The sequence below is a fragment of the Vidua chalybeata genome, chromosome 1 (assembly GCF_026979565.1).
Source record: "Vidua chalybeata isolate OUT-0048 chromosome 1, bVidCha1 merged haplotype, whole genome shotgun sequence".
NCBI classification, from domain to species: Eukaryota; Metazoa; Chordata; class Aves; order Passeriformes; family Viduidae; genus Vidua; species Vidua chalybeata.
Window position 1 is genome coordinate 45,341,440 of NC_071530.1, and position 19,257 is coordinate 45,360,696.

A 19,257-nucleotide genomic window follows, 5' to 3' on the forward strand; every position below is an offset into this window, starting at 1 on the left:
TGCTACACATTCAAGGCAACAACAAAGGCTGGTGTGAGCAACATTTCTCCTGGGTGCCATGCAAGGCATCCTGATGAGCTGAGGGTGACACAGGCTTCACTCCTCTCCCTGGAGAGCTGTTACCACTGCTGTGCTATTGCTCTGCCACATGGGTTTGTTGCCTCTCCTTGCCCTAGGCTCAGCATTCCTGCTTGAATTTAGTGGGGTGTGACAATGGAGAGTAATAATCAAAGATTCACTAAATAAGGAGGGGACCAGCAGGTAAATTTATTCCTATCAACCCAGAGGTGCAGCCTGGTAATTTTTTGGGCAGCATGCAGACAGCATCAGGGCTCTGGTAGACTGCAATCACTATAACCTGTCAAAGAGTTAGCTCACATTGCTAACAGGCTGCAGCCCTCCTTGAGCTCTGCCTTACAATGACTACACTGCCATTGATGGCACCTGAGCACTGCTGAATCCAGACTGGACCTAGTTTACTGGATCTAGTTATGCTTTGGGATCGTGGTGATCTCCTGTCTGCAGAGTGAACTGAAGGAAAAAAAACCCCACAGCCTTTGAGAAGGGCATGAAAACCTCTCAGAGGCTTAGAAAAGCAGTATTTACACTGGTTGAGCTACCATGACCTTTGGGCTACATGAAAAGGGGATGGATGAAGGCTCAAAGCAGTGGCAGAAGGAATAGACTGGAAAGAGGGCAAATAGAAAATAGGAAGTGGTCAGGCAAAAAAAGGGAGAGGGAGAGGATAAGGGAGGATCATGCCACTAACAGGAAAATGTAACTGGATCTGGAAAGCATCACCAGTGTACAACCACAATCTCAATCATTCTCATTTACCTTAACATTTTTATTGCTCCATCACAGTTGCTGTCCTGTTCCAAAACTTAGCAGTTCCTGTAAAAAAAAAAAAAAAAAAAAAAAGTATTTAGACAGTCTGACAGGGTTTTTTTTTTTAACTTGAAAAATTTGGATTTTGGTCTAGACTGCCTGGAGACAAGCATTTCAGAAAGCAATCCTTTTTCCTCCCCAATCCTTCCCTAACCCCAGTTCTGCCTACTTGATGGTCTCTGCATCATGGCACCTATCAGAAAGATGGTAACACAGGTTAGGCTCAATCAGCCCTTTCGTTCTGGGAGAGAAACAAAAGTAAAGACAAAAAATGAACATGAACATTCCTGCAACCTTAATTGCTATCTCAAGAGTCACAGAAAGATCAACACTGACTTTCTGTGACTGCTGCCCTCAGCCCAGGCTGCACCTGGAGCCCAGAGCCTGGGCATACAGCAGCACCACAGCACACTTACGTCTCCAGCAGCCAAGACAGGCTGTCCTGTGCTCTCCCTTCCCCCAAACCCTCCTCTCCTAAGAAACTGAGTATAATAAATTTCTGCTCTGCCTGAGCAAAGATCAACCTCGGGATTCACACCATTAAACGATAAAGTGTAGGAAATTAAACTTTTGTTCCCTGGGAGCTTGTTCTGCCCTGTCTCTCTGCTGTTCCCAAAAGGACAAGTTCAAAAAAGTAGAAAAAACAGCACAGTGAGCTCAGCTGCATTTCTCTGGTCTAGATGCTGCCCCAGAGTACCCAGGGAGACCTGACTCCCCAGGGCAGTCTGCCTGACCCAGAGTATCCACAGCACTCCCATCTCCATGCTGCTCCTGGCACTCCTAATGGAGAAGAACTGGGAAAACTGGTGTCACAGACCAGGCTCCCTCATCCATTTCTTCATCCCCGCCCTCAGAAGGGAGTTTTCCTTTCTCCAGGAGGAGCTGGCTTTGCAGGTCACATTAAGACACTCAGGCAGGGAGCAGAGAGGGGATGCCCTTGCTCTCCCAGGAGGGTCTCTAGGCATGCAGCAGGCTGAGATTAACCCAAATGACCCCGTGTTCCCAGGAGATGTGAATCAGAGTGAGTCAGCTCCCATGAGACTGCCCTTTCCACTCTCAGCTGCATAAGAACCACTGTATTATTGCTGGCAAGCTTAATGAGGAGGCAGGAACAGCGATGGAAAACAATCATACTCCTCAGAGGGGCACATGCAGCCCTCAGTGCTCAGACTCAGTCATGTTCCTCTCTAACCCCAGACATGGGGTGTGTCCCAAGGAGATTCCTGAGCAGGGCTGCTCCTCATGAAAGCTGCTCCTCCAAGGAGAATGTTTCTTTCCTGTGCAGGATTACCAGCTTTCCCCTTTTCCACCAGCAAGCTAACTGGGACAGGACCTGCCACCACTGGAGATCCACCATCATCCTTTTTCCAGCCTGCAACAAAGTTGTGATTTCTCCTAAAGAAAGAAGGGGAAATCACCTAGGCCAGGCTCCAAAGAAGCACACCATTGACCCTGCTGTAGCCCAGAGGAAGTGATGAACCCACAGGAATGGATTAGGCTGCTAAGGAGCACAGCAGGCTTGATCTTAAATCTGCATGCACCACAGATATTTTCATGGGGAGGGGAGGGACCAGCCTGGTCTGTGTTTTTTAAGGTTGCACTTCTGCCTGGTTTAGCAAATATTAGTCTATTTGTGTCGATGGCAATCAAGCTGCCCCAGATTAGCCTCTTTCACCTAGAAGCAAAAGGCAGCTAGCTCACTGTCTACGAGATTGTGGAGTAAATTTGTGCGAAAAGATAAAGAAACTGCTGTTTATGACCCTGCTTGGGTTTTCCAGCCGGGCCAGCAGATTTTCCTTGTGGCGGCTGCCGTCGCATACTGCAGAGCCTTTTTCTTTGGAAAGATGGTAGCTTAAATTGGAGTTAGACTTACGGCACCTGCCAAGTTCAACAGACCTCCGAGACAAACACAGATCTGTCTGTGAGAGGCACCCGACTGCTGAGGCTGTGCAAAGGCCGGCTCAGCTATGGAAAACATCAGGGAGAGGACTTGGCTGCCTCAAAGTGCAACTGCTTCTTGTAATATAGACATAAACTTTTTCAAGGAAGGGTTGCTGGAAGGGCAGAGAGAAATGTGAAATACAGGCCTAGCTATTTTATTTTTATTTTTATTATTATTATTAGTGCAAGAGTTCATTCACAGTTCCCCTTAAGCTGCACACAGGCATTGCTCTGTGCGCTGGCTGTCCCTGTGCCAGGACTGCTCAGCCCTTTCCAGCACTCACACCATATGTCCTAGAGTTGGACCCCATCTCGCTCTGTCCCTGTCCCCACCAAGCTGCACCCTCAGCAAGAAGGGATAGAGAAAAACTGCGACCCATATGCACTCCAGGATCTCTGAACTGCCTCTCCTGGGTGCCACTGGAGAAAAATTGAAGCATCTTGGGAACATCCTGGTCCAGGAGCTTGGGGGACAATCCTTCAAAAGTTGATCTGAGCAGCATTGGTTCCTTCCTTGGTGTTTCAGGGAAAGAGTCAGAGCACCCCAGCCCACCCCATCCAGAACCAGCATCCTGGTGGAGAGCATCAGAAGATACAGGACCTGCAGCAGTGCATGGAGAAGAGCAGCTTGCTGCCCCAACTTATTCCTATTCCTATTTCTCTTGTGGGAATGACAAAGGTTTGCCCTCTTCATCTTTAGAGCCCGCAGTAGCCCACATTGAAGAGCCAAGCTCCCATTCTCCACATAAGGCTAGGATCTGTGGTTAAAGTAACCTTACCAGCAATGGGGCCATTTAGAAACCAATTCTGCCAGCCTCATTATCTGTCCCAATTAGCTGGCAGCTCCCACCAGGAAGGTCTTCGTGAGCAAAAGAGAGCCATCCCTCTCCAGGAAGAAAACATTTAAAAGAGGCCCTACACAGCCACACAATGTGGGGATTCCCAAAATGTGATGCTTTTTGGGAAGAAAGAGCAGAAACCATGGGTGATGACCTACACGTCTTTTTGTGAGTCCTTTACATTTTAGTTCTCTAGAAGCAACAGCACAAGGGCCTGATTAACCAAAATGAATATAAAAGCTCCTTGTGCCACAGTAAAAGATGAAGCTGAAAGGAGGACTTTTTCCAGACTGGTGCATGAATTAGCCCTACAGCCTGGAGAGATGGAGTGAAAAGGGCTGTGCTGCCAATGCTAAATCTGTTGCAAGGAGCAGTTTTAGGAACACAGTGGCAGCTTTGACCCCTTACTCTCACTCCCAGGACTGTGTTAACAAGCTCAGCCCCAAATCCTTCAACATTCTCTGTGTGAGCAGATCACCACTCCCAGGCAAAACCCATTTGATCTCAGTGGGCCTCCTGGGACTGGTCACGGGACAGGTCATGGTCAGAAGAGACAGAGAGGCTGGGAAGGAAAGGAAGGCGAAGTAGGTGTGGAAACATTTGGGCAAAGCGCAGCTGAGGCTGTGCCCATTCAGATGGCATAAGCGCACCAGCTATAGGGACTTAATGAAATGCAAAAGTGATGGAGTTGAAATGCTGGGCAAATGCCTTTGGACAAAATGGCCTGACTTTTGAAAACTCTGACTCAGAGAAACTGGGATTCCCCTTGGAAATGCATCCATGTCTAGAAGAGTTTCCTAAGGTCCTTACCTGGACTTGGTCTTGACTGACTTGTCTTTCTTGTTCTCCTCTGCATTGTTTTGCCAGGAAAAACATCAGAGCAGCTTCACAATTTGAATACTGCTCTGCCCAGCTCCAAGCAGGAGCATGGTAGATCTGTGTCTTGCATCCCAGCTGAGTGCCCCAGCTGTTCGATACTTTTTCTGCATTTCTTGCTTCCTTCTTTTTCTTTCCCTACCATCCAGCACCCAAGAAATCCATCTGATTTTCCTTATTTTCTCTGTCCCTGGAATTCATTCTCAGTCCAGTAGATCCAGCTGAATTATTCACTGAAATCATTATCATTAATCCAGCCTATTTGCTGAGCCAGCCCTGATGGGCGAATATATTTTTCATTCCCGAGTATTTGCCAAAATAACCTGGGTGAGCCATTTAGCCTGGGGCCGTTCATAGTAGCTATTTGTGTTCCTTTCCATTAAAACTCATCTCTTCCATAATGGCCAGTACAAGCCCTGTGCAGTGACAAAACCCCACCTGGCTGCTGTTTTGAGCACCTTGATGCTGGGCACAACCCCCTAAACCGTTTCTGCTTTAGCAGCCTTTCTGTGCTGCCAGAATGGTACAACACAACTTGGCAGAGCACAGCACTGGAGGCGGGGCTGTAACTCCCCACATAAATGCCTTTCCCCTCAATAATTTTTTTTTTTTTTTTCCTCCCCAGTCATAACTTTTCCTGGCCGTGGACACCAGAGTTACGTGGATTTTCTGTTTGCTTCTTCAAAAGTGCACATGCATATGGGTGGAGAAATTGTACAAAATGCCAAAGATTATATTTTTCCAAGTGTTGTAGTAGTTCTATGGTTACGGTCACAGAGAGCAGAGGAAATGCAAACATTCAGCAAAGTGGCCACAGGAGCTGGAACTGAGTCTCTGTGCATAAGAGTGGGGTGTATTTAACACAGGCAACTATAGGCTCAGGGATCTCTTCCAAAATATAGCCTGAGCACAGAAGCCTAATCTGTTGGGAGAGTAATTTCTGGGGATGTCTGCTTAAAAACTACACATTGTTCTGTTTGCTTATTTCCATTTCCTAAACCTTGGTAAGAATGTGCAACATCCTCAGATGCACAGAACCCTTTAGTCACTATGTAGATCATTGATATTTGCTAACAATGCAATACGTGTTTAATATAAATTCAGCTGTTAGCTATGCATGCATATTGCAATTTGAAGGATTCACCCCTTGTTATATATGGCTCTGTTAGTAATTTATTTGTTGTAAATCCTGACAAGTTAAAATGCTCTCAGCTACTCAGTCAAGTTTTTATCGAAAATACTGACACTTAACCCAGAAGGTTGCCTGAGCCCAGCCCAGGCCCTGCAAACATAGATAAAATTCAAGTTTTGAGACGTGTGGTTTTTAAAAGGAGCTCTGGATTAGCCAGACAACACTAACTTCATTCCTTCAGACTCCACAATCAGGAGGATCCAAGTCTGTGGTTGTTCTTACAAGCAGTATGACAGAAGAGAAAAACTGCTTGAAACCTTTCAAATTTATGCCCAAGAAGCCAAAGCTGATTACACCAGATATGCATTTGGCCCATAAACTGCTGAAAAACGACTAAGTTATTTTCTTAGTTTGCAAGACAGAGGATCCATCCTTGGACAGAGCCATGGTCAGCACTAAAGCCGTACCTCCCCTGCATATCCTCTGGTATCTTTTCCCATCTGCTGTCTGCCACAGTCATCTTTGGATCATGCAGCCTGTCTCTGACCATCTTCTGAGTAAAAAACTATCATCAGCCTCCCGTGTAGCATTGGTGGTGGGATGCAGACAGGCAGGTCTACTGGAGCTGCCAACCTACCCGCAGCTCGCACTAATTTATTTTCTATCCATACCTTGACAGTATACCTGTGCCTGACCAGAGAGGACTCTGCTTCCCCTGTGCCTCTGTCAGGGCTGTAAAGCAAACAATAAAAATACTGTGCGTCAAGACATGAGATTTAGGGTGTTCTGCCTGTAAATTTTTTAGCCTCTAGTAATGAGTTTTTGCAAACAGGCGATAAAATGTGTTTGCGCCCTCCATTTTAGGTAAAAACGATGCACAATAAGCACACTCGAGGAGAAAAAAGATATTGTTCCACAGCTTGATATATTCATCGTTTTACACCTACACACCGCATTAAATGAGTTGCCATCAATCAGCTAGGAAATGCTTTAGGTGTGAAGAGTGCCATGCTTTAGAGAACCAAAAGATGTGCTGCAGAGCCTTTCATCATGAGGATGGGGACACTGCTCTGGGAAATGGTTGTTTCTAAAGATAATGCCCCATGGATCAAAATTCAACCCAAGAAAAAACAGTAAAATTATACTGATGCTATGAAACAGCCCTGGACCAGCTCCCAGAAACACCATTAACAAAGGAATTGCACAAAACCTCCACTTGCTGCACTGCATGCTGGTTCCTCACCTTCTTCTCCCTCTACCCCCACATGGGCAGGAGCCCAGCTGACACAAGCAGTGATTCTGTCCAGGTGGAAAGACAAATTTGCATCATGTGGAGACTCATAAGTAAAGGGAGAACTCTACCACAAGGCCTATTTTTTTTGATAAATGAGCCAGTCTTGAAATTTGTAGTTGTTAAAGTTTGATGGCTAGGGCTCATATTTGCATGAAGATTGTACCAGTTTTGTGCACCTGATCTCCAGGCAATTTTACTTAAAATTTGGATGTTAATACAAGCTAGGAATACTTCTATGAGGAGAATCAAATCCTGTTCAACCTTGACCTTGGACGTTTCCAGGGCATCCACCACTTCTCTTGGCAATCTGTGCCACTGTTTTACCACCCTCATTGTAATAAACTCTTCCTTATATCTAGTCTGAATCTGCCCTCCTTTAGATTAAAATCATTACCCTTTTTTCTACTGCTGTTGGCCCAAGTGAAAAAGTTCATCCCCATCTTTCTTATCAGAAAGTACTCCCTCGGGTACTGGAGGGCTGCTATAAGGTCTCCCCAGGTCCTTGTCCAGACTGAGCAATCCCAACTCTGTCAGCCTGTCCTCATAGGAGATGTGCTCCAGCCCTCTGATCATTCCTGTGGCCCTCTTCTAGATTCGTTCCAACAGGTCCAAGTCTTTGCTGTCCTGAGGAGTCGAGCACTCCTGACCCTGGTTAAACTATGCTGAGCAGGTATTGCTAGAAGAAAACCAAAAACTGAATATAACATGGCCTTCTCTAGGTATGACTCTCATGTAAATCTGAATCAAGGAAAGTTTGTGGAGCCTGATAGTCTGAATCCAGAAACACAAAGCAAAGTAGTCAGCTTTGAATGGACACAGGGCAAGCAGAGAAGACTGTTAGCATGGATTTCCTGCCACTGTTGTACATCGACTCCTACTTAAGACACATGATTTTTAAGTAAGAGATCCCAGGAATACATGGGAATCATGCAACCACAGCCCCAGGTTCCCAGCACCATTTCTGCCTCTGACCACTGCAGTGTGATGAACCTCCTCCCTGCCTGCCCCATGGGCACATGGATGCTTCCAGATGCACCCAGTGGGGCTGGGAATGAGGAGGGCCATGGGAAGGGGCCAGCATCTTCTGGGAGGAACAGATGGTCTCAGCCTTCCCATGGCAGCTGCAGTTGCACCTGTTCAGAAATTGCTGCAAAGTGCCAATTTTCATTATGCGAAGCACTGAAAACTTGTCTGTTGGAAATCACATTTCATCATAACCTACACAAACTTGATCTTGAATGGCAACCGGGTGATTAAATGAAACTCTATTAGCCTGGGTCTATTTTTGAATCACATTTTAACTACCTTCTCAGTTTTACACCTGAGCAATTTTCATGCAGACCATCTCCCTGCTGCAAACACATGGGAAGCTGAGCCCAGCAGACTAACACAGGAAAAAGTTACAAGATTTAAAGAGGATTTGTGCCTGTCCCTCTCTCCCTGCAGAAATCCTGCCTGGGGACCAGAGCCCAGCTTTGTTTGAAGGTAGGGTCAGATGACTGCACTGTCAGAAATTGCCATGCTTTCTGCTGAAATACAGTATTAGTGCACACTGGTCACCTTGGAAAAAAAATTACTTGAAAGAGGTTATTCTCACAGGAACAAAACTCACCTTGCTGCCTGCTCTCTCTTCCCACTTCCAGGCAGTGATCTGCAACCAACTGCAGGAACAGGAGGGGCTGGTGAAGGAAGGGAATTGAATGCTTAAACACTTGGCTGCATAATATGAAATGTTTTACATGTAAAATAGGTTAAAGAATATCATGAGGAGGAGAGAATATGGAACAGCAGGTTCATGATTACTGGTATTGGTCTAACATGCATTCCTGATAAAGTCAAAACACACAGGAAACAGCATCTTAAGGAAAAAGAAAAGCTCAGATCAGATTTTTGGGTATTCTAAGGCATTCTAAGCCTTGTAAAGAATTATGATTAGCCTGAATGACAGCATTCAAAGCACCAGGAGAGCTCAGTGAAGCAAATCACACTGAACTAAAATTAGCAGCAGCATCTAAAATTCAGCTGTCTACTTGGCATACACACACATAATGCTTTCCTGGCCCCAGACCCATCACATCACTCAGCCTTCCCAGTGCCATCAGCTCCTTGCTTTCAAAAGCACTGTTGAGTGAATTGTTGCTGTTCACATGCAGCTTGCACCTGTCTGGAGGCAGCAAGCCCAATTGTTAGACACAGGTTGGGGTTTTTTCCTTAATGTTTCCTCCAAATGTTTTATTTGCTGATTATTTTCCAGGCAGTTGGAATTCAAGATGTAAAAGTGGGGACTGTCTGTCAGTGAAAAGATGGGAAAAAATGGATATAATAGGATGAGATCATATGTCTAGAAATAAGCTGAAATCCCACATGGCACAAAATGGACATGAACCATGTCCTGAGAAGAGCAAGGAGGGGTTTACTGTGGTTCACAGGCTATGGGGCAGTAAGACAAGAGTTAAGGTCTGCTTCCAGGGGGACTTGGCAGACAGAATCAGTGTGGAAATAAAGACTTGTAGCTCTGCCCTAGATCCCGTGTGTTGCATGCATCTGTGCACAGAGTACACCTGGACTCACCCTAAACATCTTTTCAGCTCTAGGCTCACTATTTCCATTTGATGCCTGCAGTCCCATATGCACACAGTTTAAGTTCTGAGCCATGCTTAAGCACGCACTGCTCTTGCCCAGGACTACATTTTTGCTCCTAGGGTCTGGAGGAACTGGTACAATTGTGCTACAGACTTATTTGGCTGTAGTAATCCCAAAGCCAGCTTTTGGAAGTTGGAAACTTTGAGCCCAATCCATGGTTTAGCTAAGAGTCAGCAGTGTAAATGGAAAGTATTCAGGTGAAGGAATCCAGTGCTTGTCACCTCACAGAGTGCTTAGTTTTGAGGGCTAACTCCTCCTAGGGATCATTAAAAGTATGACACAGGGCATTAGGACAGAGTGGCAATCTAGCTTCCTGTGCAGCATTAATTTCCATCTGTACAAAACCCCTCAGAAATGGATGGACTCAATGATCTTAGAGGTCTTTCCTACCTGAATGATTCTGCAAGTCTATGATTCTATGAAATACTAGGAAATGCTCAGTGTGTTTGGGGTTTTTTTCCTGAAGAAACAGTAGGGTGAGAAATATCTCCCATGGCTCATATCACAAAATCTTCATATGCACAACTAAAGGCCAAGAGAGTTTCAGGTGCAAATAAAAGCCCCGTGTCCCATGATTACACTGATGCAAATAAGGGACATGTAGAAGCATCCCTATTTACCTTTTGCAAGGGCTTTTCACATGTTTCCATGGGCATTTCACATCAGATAAAACACTGGACTGGAGAGGACATCGGATTTCCCTAATACAGTAATTTCCATGCTACTATTTTTTCTGACAGCCTTGATCTTCTGATGTCTCACGGTGGAGTTTCTTCTCACCCATATCCCCTTTCTGCACAGATATGTGCTACCTGCATCCTTGTGATAAGGCATTTTCACAGGCTTTCCTGGGTACAGCTTTTAAAAGAAGAACTACAATCAAAAGGATGCATTTGGGTGCTAATGGAGCCTGCTGTGGACCACCCAGTGGAAAAAAGCACAATTTACAGACAAGGAGCAGTGGAAGCTGCGAGATGAGAGAGTGTGAAGAAAGGAGGAGGTCCAGATGCTGGTCTGGCTTGGAACAACAGTCACCCATGTGCTTTGTTTACTTCATCTTTCTGTGTCCCCGGGCTCCATTTTAGGTTCTGCAAAAGCCTTTTCCTGATACCATCTACCACTGAATGAAAAGGAATTCGTCCAGCTCCCAGACTCCTCCAGAACAGCTTCCCAGCCCTCCTGCGTCAGGCCCGCCACCCTATTTTATGCATCCTCCCATCTCCTTGAGGTGGTTCACAGATGCTGTTCACACTTCACCAGTGCTGATCCTTCCTACTCACCTTACCCCAGCTGGAGATAGACAGTGGCACCTGAGGCCCTTTTTGGTCAGCAGGTTTCCATTACTACCCTGATGCTCAGTCATGCCAAGGCAGCACTGACTTCCAAAAAAATTTCTGGTTCAGAAACAGGCATAAAAGCAGTTTGAAGCATGATCATTCAGGCTGTTACTCCTGTGTTTTGCCTGCCTAACATTTTGCATGATAAACAAATGCTGAAGGTTTCCTGAAATGCTTGGAGATTACTATTATTTGCAGCAGATCTCAAGTGCAGCAGGTAAGAGCCCTCAGGCTAAAGCCATGCCTTTTCCTAAACTTGCAAACTGCTATCCCAATTTTGTCTGTAGATAAAGCATGAAAAATTAATAACTTTTGCTCCCCCTCGTGCCTTTCCTTACTTCTCTTCCCCCTGCTCACTTGAGTTTGCCACAGAAACCTTCTAGCACTGAGCCAAAACACCCCACAGCAAACCAGTGCCCTCTTTTAGAGCTCCTGGGGTCCCACACTGCTTTAACACCGGTGCCACATACTGCACTGCAGATGCTGGGGACTGAGGGAAGAGGAAAGCAAGGAGGAGGAAAACAAAAGCAAAGGACAGAAGCTGAGAAACAAGGACTATGTCATGGCAGCTATTCTTGGGGCTGGCTTGAGGGATGCTGTTTGCCATTGGGAAACTGCACACAAAAAAACTTCCCCTGCAGGAATGTCAAGAAGGTTACAAACACTTGGGACTTGACAAACATCAACTTTTCCACAACACTTTTTCTTCCACATACACACATGAAATGAAATGCTGTATTTTTCCATAGCAGCCCTGCCTGATCTTTAGCCCAAGATGGAAACAAATGGGAGCAGAACCTAAATGTGAACAGCCACTTACAGCATTTCCTAACTTCTGATCAATGGACTCCATAACTGCAGAAGCCCTCTTTTCCAGTTTGTATGCGTCAGGATGTCGATTCACACGCATACAGGGACCCACATAAGTTAGGTTTTTGGCTACCACCAGCTTGCAGAGCACTGCTGGGAGCAGGGAAGCCGCGAAGGTTGTGCAAGCCAGACAACAAACTACAGAGTAGAGAGATAAGACATCTCCCAGGCAGAACAGCACTACACCCATCACCTGAGTCATGGAGGTAGGGTACCCAAGCAATAATATCAATGGTTTTGCTCTAGTGAGGCTTCTGGGAGGTTTGGGAAGAGGCAGCAGAGTTACACTGGACACAAGTATGCAGCAACAGTTACTGCTGCCATCTTCCTAAACCTTTCCATATGGACCAACCATTAGATATGTCCTGTCAAATTAATTTACTGAGTTAGCAGGCAATGAAGGAATGAGCTTCCTCTCCTGCTCTGCATGCTTAAAGAGAGGGCAACATTGCCCAGAAACATGTTACCTGATAAGACTAGGCACTCATCATGCACCAGCCTCTGGCAGATTGCAACCTCCCAGATCTGTATGAAGATAGAGGTATTTTTCCTGCTTCTAGGGAAGGACTGCCAACAGTTTCTTTTGCAAATGGCCTCTCTGGTAGCAACAGGTCACCCAAGTGCCATGGCAGAGTTAGTTTCCTGCCTGGATGAGTACAAATTTAACAATCAGGAGAAGGTTTTGCAAAAGGCCCTTTGGTGGCTTTCACTGCTTAGGAATAGGGGACAGATAAGCCTGACTACAAGTTTTGCATAGACCATTTTCAGATTTTCCTTTCTGGGCCACAGAGACTTTTGCCTGAGGCATTGCTACTTAAAAAAAAAAAAAAAGAAAGAAAAAAAAGCACCAAACTTAATCTACTCAACAGATTTGTTGGCAAGATATGGATCTTACAGTTAATTCTGTCTGAGTACTTGTTCACTTATGTACATGCATGTTTTTATTTACAAAAGACTGGCTCGCCCATGTCTGGCTCACTTCATAGCCTTTGTTCCAGAGACCTGGTAGGGCTTCCTAAAAACAGGATCCTGTGTTAAAACCTATTATTCCATTTGCAAATAATGAGGTTTAATTTTGCTTTGGATAGATACTCAGAGGAGTAGATCTTGACTGTTTTGAGTCTTCACAGCTCATGAACACAGGAGGGGTGTCAACACAGATAAGACAAGCATGCTTTTAAGTCAGAGCAAATACTCACAGAAAATCTACTGCATTCTTCCAGCCAGGTAACCCCAGAGTGCACTGGGCTGCTCTGTTTACTCTGGAAAGGAGTGACTCCCCTCTGTGCAAGAGTTAGACAGAGGCTCATAGAACTGACAAAGTTATTTGTTACAAATAATTTTAGAGATTTCAGCCTTCAACATTGACAGCTTGTTTGCAAGCAAGGCTCGTTTTTACACAGACTTCAATTCATAGCTAACCTCTCCTGGCAAACTGCAGGCAAACAAATTTCAGCCTCCCAATTGTTTGCATGCTGTGTCCACTTGCTTTTATTAGTTCTGTGGAGAGTGGTGGACTCCAGGTTCCTGCATGAAAAGGAAGAGTTAATTCCCTCTGCAGAAGGGTCTAAGCAGAAGGAGGCAGCCCAGCCTTGATCAGCAATGCCCTGGTAGGAAGCACACCATGCCTGCACAAATGTACTGTTCCATCACCTCCTCCACTGTAAGACTATCAAGTCTGATGTAAACTCCAAAACACAAAGGAGACACTGGCTGTGTTGTGATAGATGCTTATGGTGGTTTTGGCAGGTGATTTATTTATTTGCTGGAAACTAAAAAAATAAATAAAAACTGCTGTTTCAGGGTAGCCAAAGCTGTTAGCTGTTTGTTAATTCAGGCAACCCCACTCTTCATGGAGTATTTGAACATTTAGCAAGCCAAGCAGACTGAGAGCAAACTGTTCCAGTTGCTGTTGAGATGAAAATGTTACCACTCCCAAGCACAATTCACTGTCCCAGCATTTCCCCACCCTAAGGGAAGTTATCACATTGACCTTTTTTATCCACTTTAAACAGATTGTTTTATTACTTCCAAACTCAAACCTGTAAACTCTCCTGCTTAATAATTAAAAAAAAAATCAGAACATACTACTATTAAAATTATTTTTTAAAATTTGCTGGATCTTTAATCACTGCAAAATTCAAATTTACACAGGTATTGTAAAGTTACACAGCAATAACAACTGATGTCAAGGATGTGGGGAAAAAAGTTATGACAGGAAGGAGAGGAGAGGAGAGGAGAGGAGAGGAGAGGAGAGGAGAGGAGAGGAGAGGAGAGAGGAGAGGAGAGGAGAGGAGAGGAGAGGAGAGGAGAGGAGAGGAGAGGAGAGGAGAGGAGAGGAGAGGAGAGGAGAGGAGAGGAGAGGAGAGGAGAGGAGAGGAGAGGAGAGGAGAGGAGAGGAGAGGAGAGGAGAGGAGAGGAGAGGAGAGGAGAGGAGAGGAGAGGAGAGGAGAGGAGAGGAGAGGAGAGGAGAGGAGAGGAGAGGAGAGGAGAGGAGAGGAGAGGAGAGGAGTAAAAAATTTGGACCAACAGCTGAAATAAGTCATCAAGGTCAACAGCTGAAACAGGGATTTAAGAAGAGAGCAGGCAAGTTTGTGGAAGAGAAATACCTTGGGTGTTACACGTTTGATTGAGGAAATCCCTGAAGATAGTCGAGCACTCTCAGGAAATGCATGCTTGACATGCTCAAAGGCTTCCTCAGGCACCCACATCTGGCCACTGCTGGAAGCAGGACGCAGCACTAAGCAGATGCTTGGTCTGGCACTAGAGATACTTGACACCTGGCTAAACAGATGTGGTGGGCAGCCTACACACCTGAGGACTGGATGCTTAATTCAAATCCCTGTGTCAGCTCCAGCTGAGAAAGTCTGATGAAGAGACAATTCATGTGGGTAGTGCTGATGTAGGGCTAGACTGTAGGATGAAGAGGGGGAAGGTGCTAAGGGACCTTGAGCACTACCTATTACATATACACTCATTGCATAGTCAAGCAGTGCTTTTTTAAAGGGTCTTTAAAGACCATAGAACAAGGTTCACTGTGAGAACAAGTGATGCCAATATGTGAGGAATATAAGCTGATGATAAGTCTGTTTTCTATGTCTCCTCCCAAGGATACAAGTGTCCCTGTGATCAAGTAGCATTTGCTAATACATGCTTCCAAAGAAGCACTTTTCTAGTCCTTAGAACCTCTCCTAACAGTTTTACAAAAGTAACATCACCTCCAGTTTTTAAGGTCAAAAAGACTAGTTTTTTTCTTTTAACAAAGGCTGTTGGAGCAAGTGGGATAAGTGACAGCATCTAGATTTGATCTGCATCATTAATACTGACTTCTAAAGAAGGCAGTTCACGCAGGGCAAAGTGACAGGATCAAATACACTGTTTAGGCAGGCACAAGAAGAATAACCATCCATCTTCCCTGCATCCTGAAGCTCTCCAGAGTTTGTAAACGACAAGACTTTCATGTCACTAGATCAGCCAGTTGGAACAGTCCTGGGACCACTTCCTTCAGCATGTATGGCTTGTACACAATCTCCCTGTAGGGGAATCACAAGGTCTTTTTCTAGACGTGCTAAGAGAACTAAAGCATCACCTCTCAGCAATCCTGCAGTGACTCGGGTAGATTTACATACACTATTGGCCCCTGCTGGGTAAATTTAGGCTACTGGAATGTATGTTGTTGGCCACACATAATAAACAAAAAGTGTTTTCCTATGGCATGGTGGAATAGAGTTTTAAGAGAATCAGGAGTATGCTGAGCCCTTGATGTCCTATTTAACTTCTGTCTGGCACTGGCAAACAATTAAACTTAATTATCACAGATGTGAGGGCAGATGAGGAGAGGTGAAAGGTTTGGTAGGAACCGCAGGTTCATCTCAGCATATGTCCAAGTCATGGAGCTTTAGTTTTTGAAAAACATTTGGGATTTGCACAGACAAACTTTAAGTGGTCTGCATCTTGCACTGAGCTACTGAAAGCCAGGTACCATGTTGAGACATAAGCTGAACAAAGCCCATGCCTCAAGCACTGGTCCTGGGAGCAGTTTGCCAAGTCAGCCTCATGTCCAGCCTTTCCAAGGTATTTGAGTTCACCAGCCGTTGCAAAACTGCTGTCCTAAGCCATTAGTAATGCCTGTCTTAACTGAGAGACCTGTAAGCTCAGCACAAATCACAAAATCATAAATCACAATTTCTGTTGTGATTTCTGTAGAAGAGTAGTATATATCGCCCATGCCAATTTCTACAGACCATTCATGTGTGTCTTTGCCTAGGAATTGTACCCAGAGCTGAATCAACAAGGATTGGCATAGCAAAGGACGTGTGCACCCAGCACTAGGCCCAAAAACTCCCTTGTACTGCAGACATGAGATCTTCCCTCACCTTGCATACTGAGGGTTTGAAAACTTCCTCTCTCCACATCTGATTTTCCTTCATTAACAGTGTGCAAAGCAAGGTGCAGCACTGACCCTTTCTCCCCCATGGAGATGGGGTATGGTGGTGTGGAAGCCCATGGGGACAAAGCTGTACAATTTAGACCCTCTCACTTGCTTTAGGGAATGGGCTGAATGGGTCTCTTTGCTCCTGAGAGGACCATCCCTGCTGGTGGTAAGAGCCCTTCAGGCAGATGCTGTGGGCAAGCTCTTTCTGCAACAGTATTAATGGTGAGCCTTGTCCATAGGGATCCCAACTCATTTGCTGCATGTCAGCTTCTGGGCCTCATTCACTAAGAATTCACTAATCTATAGGGTAGCTTTTTCCAGTCAGAAACCCTAACAGCTAGAGATAAATTAAAGCCGGAATTGGAGCTCAACCAAGAATATTTGAGTAATCCATCCAGCCTAAGCAAGATCCCCCAAGACAGAAAATCTCAGCAAGAGCCTAGAAAGAGATTATGAAAGAATAAAATATAAAATAAGCCCAGGCACCACAGTTGTGATGGTGGGATGGCCCAGCAGAAATGAGAAACCACTACTTCTTCAGGCTGCTGTAAGTACAAGTCAAAGTATAAAGCAACTTCAGCTGTGAATAGAACTTCTTTTCAGAAAGAGAAAAATGGCATCCTTTGGGACTTATGGTTTATTTCTTGTGGCTCTATCCTACAGCAACTTCTGCTGTTGCCTGTCCCTGAGTACCTGGGAGAGGAAAGCTAATGAACCCTAAGCATAAAAGTGCAAGCTCAGACTGAGCTGCAGCCTGTTGGTTGTATTTCCCCATTACCACTGAGTATGGTGATACTGATCCTGTCCTCAGAGGGAAACATACAGAAAAAAATGTACCTGCCATGGGCCAGAGCTATATTCAGGTACTGGAGAGCCCACAGACCCTTGCAGGGGTGTTTCTCACAGGTTAAAACCACATTACAGGTGCCTGACCAGGGTGGCAGGGACATTTGCCAGGTAGCAGTGCTAGGATTTTACAGCAGGGCTCAGCCCTGCTTTGCCTCTTGTGCAATAATGATGTTCCTGAGGTCAGAACTTTTGTCTTTATCATGTAACTCCACTGACATGACTGCCCTGACTCTCAGTTCAGGTTCTTTCCTCATTGAGGGAGGCATGTTGCTGAGGACAAGGGCTGACCAATACACTTTCATCTCCCCCAAAGGCATCTCTGGCTAACAACATGCTGTACACTTCCCATCACAAATCCCACAAAAAGGGGGAGTAATGTTTCTCTCGCTTGCGCACAGACACATCATAGCCTAATGCAGTGGCTACACAGGACAAGTAAATTTCTAGCAAAAATGCCTTTAACTGTCCTTACTAGAGCACTGCCTTGAGGCTCGGTGAGTTTTGGGCATATAGGAAGGTGGATAAGCATAAGAAATCTGAGTGCAGACAAAGGGGACTTGTATCAGAAGTAAGTGGGAGAGAATTAAGACTGCCAAGCTTTTAAGAGGAATTGGAATTTAATGAAGTGATTAAACAAAGAAATTGAAAGCCTCCTTTGCCTCCTGAAAGGGTCGAACAGATCTGAGCAATACTCAGCTTGGCTGCATTACAGGGTTGTTATTTAATTTTAAAGAACTTGGAAGCTTTCAATGTACTTCATAATTCTATTGACATTTATGATTTGAGATACTTAATCTTGAAAACACAAACACAACGCTGATCTGTCTCTCACCCAAGAGAACTGGGAATCAGTGTCTGCAGCTTTTTTAATGCAGCTGTTCTAGGACCTACTTGATATGAGCCAGCCTTTACCTTGCTCTGATCATTCCAAGCAGGGACCTTGCCGAGCTGAATTATTCAATCCTGAATATTTTTTTTTACTTTAAAACTACATTGCTTCATATGTACCTTGAAAGGCTGGGACTCAGGTCTTGCTCCTAGAGAAAGCCCCTGCCTTTTCCCCACTCTATTTGGGGTGGGACACTTCTTATAATCCTGGCTGGAATGAGTGGAGACATGGCCACATCATCTATACATCAGCAGCAGTGCTGGTGCAGCTTTCTTTTTAGACCCCTGACTGCATGGACAAACCAAGGACTTGACATGCCAGGTTCATTCCTGGGTATCCTAGGGTATCTGCAAAGCTGTAGCTGAGCCTGTGTCTGTGTTGGAGGGTGTGAACATAAGCACACACTTGTTGTGCATTGTACAGCTGACACTGGCTGGTTACTTCTGGTCATTCTCTCTCTCTAGGCAAAGGATCCCACAGAAACTGTGAGAAATATTAAGTCTCATATTAGGACCAATATCCAATTCATATATTTCAAAGCTCAAGTCTGTTCACATGTGAGGGCAGATGTTGCCAGTAATAGTGTATTAAAATGGAAGAATATATGTGTCAAGCCTGAAATTAATTAGGATCTGATTCTGCTCTCATTAACAGGCATGAAATTCCCATTGACTAACAGGACGTTGTACCCTTACAATGGACTTTGGTCCTTAATTTTCACACCACGAAATTGGCACCGACATTTCAAAGGCATTACAGTAGCAGAAAGCTTGACCCTTTGTCTTTGCTACCAAATGTATTTTCAGAGTATGACCAATTTGTAAAGCTGAACATTACACTCCTTAGTTAGTGAATGAAGAGCCCTTTAAAGATCAAAAATGCTATTATTATTTCCATATTTTTGCCAAACCAAAGCTCCCATGTTGAAGCCATCTGTGTCAAATGCAAAGCGTTACCTCCAATACTTTCTTTCTGAGCAGACTGTTCCCATGTCCCCTTTGTTCTGTTTCCACGTCTGGTTTCAACATCATTTTGTGAAGATGCAGTCAACAAAGTGGCACTGCTTCAGGGGCAATGGGAGGTGCAGCTGGACAGGATGGCAAAGCAAGCTCTGATTTGGATTTCACAACCACATCAGGAAGCAGTAACCCAACAGCCATCTCAGGTGTCAGCAGAGATGGAGGCTGAGCTGGAAGTCAGGCAATGAATCACTGGTGCTTTGGGATGGGCAGGCTCGAGGCAAGGGGACCAGGGAGCAACAACC

General features: G+C 45.1%; 1 protein-coding gene across 1 annotated transcript in view; it reads right to left on the reverse strand.

Annotated features, from left to right (window-relative positions):
- Positions 1 to 837: 837 nt before the first annotated feature.
- The window catches only part of KIAA1143 (KIAA1143 ortholog), a 93,763-nt gene continuing 75,343 nt past the window's right edge, over positions 838 to 19,257 (reverse strand). Inside the window, exons 4-5 of the mRNA XM_053943393.1 lie at positions 8,583 to 8,649; positions 838 to 894 (exon numbers count right to left, since the gene is read on the reverse strand). Coding sequence (XP_053799368.1) covers positions 848 to 894; positions 8,583 to 8,649 — 114 coding nt within the window. The 3' untranslated portion in view covers positions 838 to 847. The remainder of the gene's footprint in view (positions 895 to 8,582; positions 8,650 to 19,257) is intronic.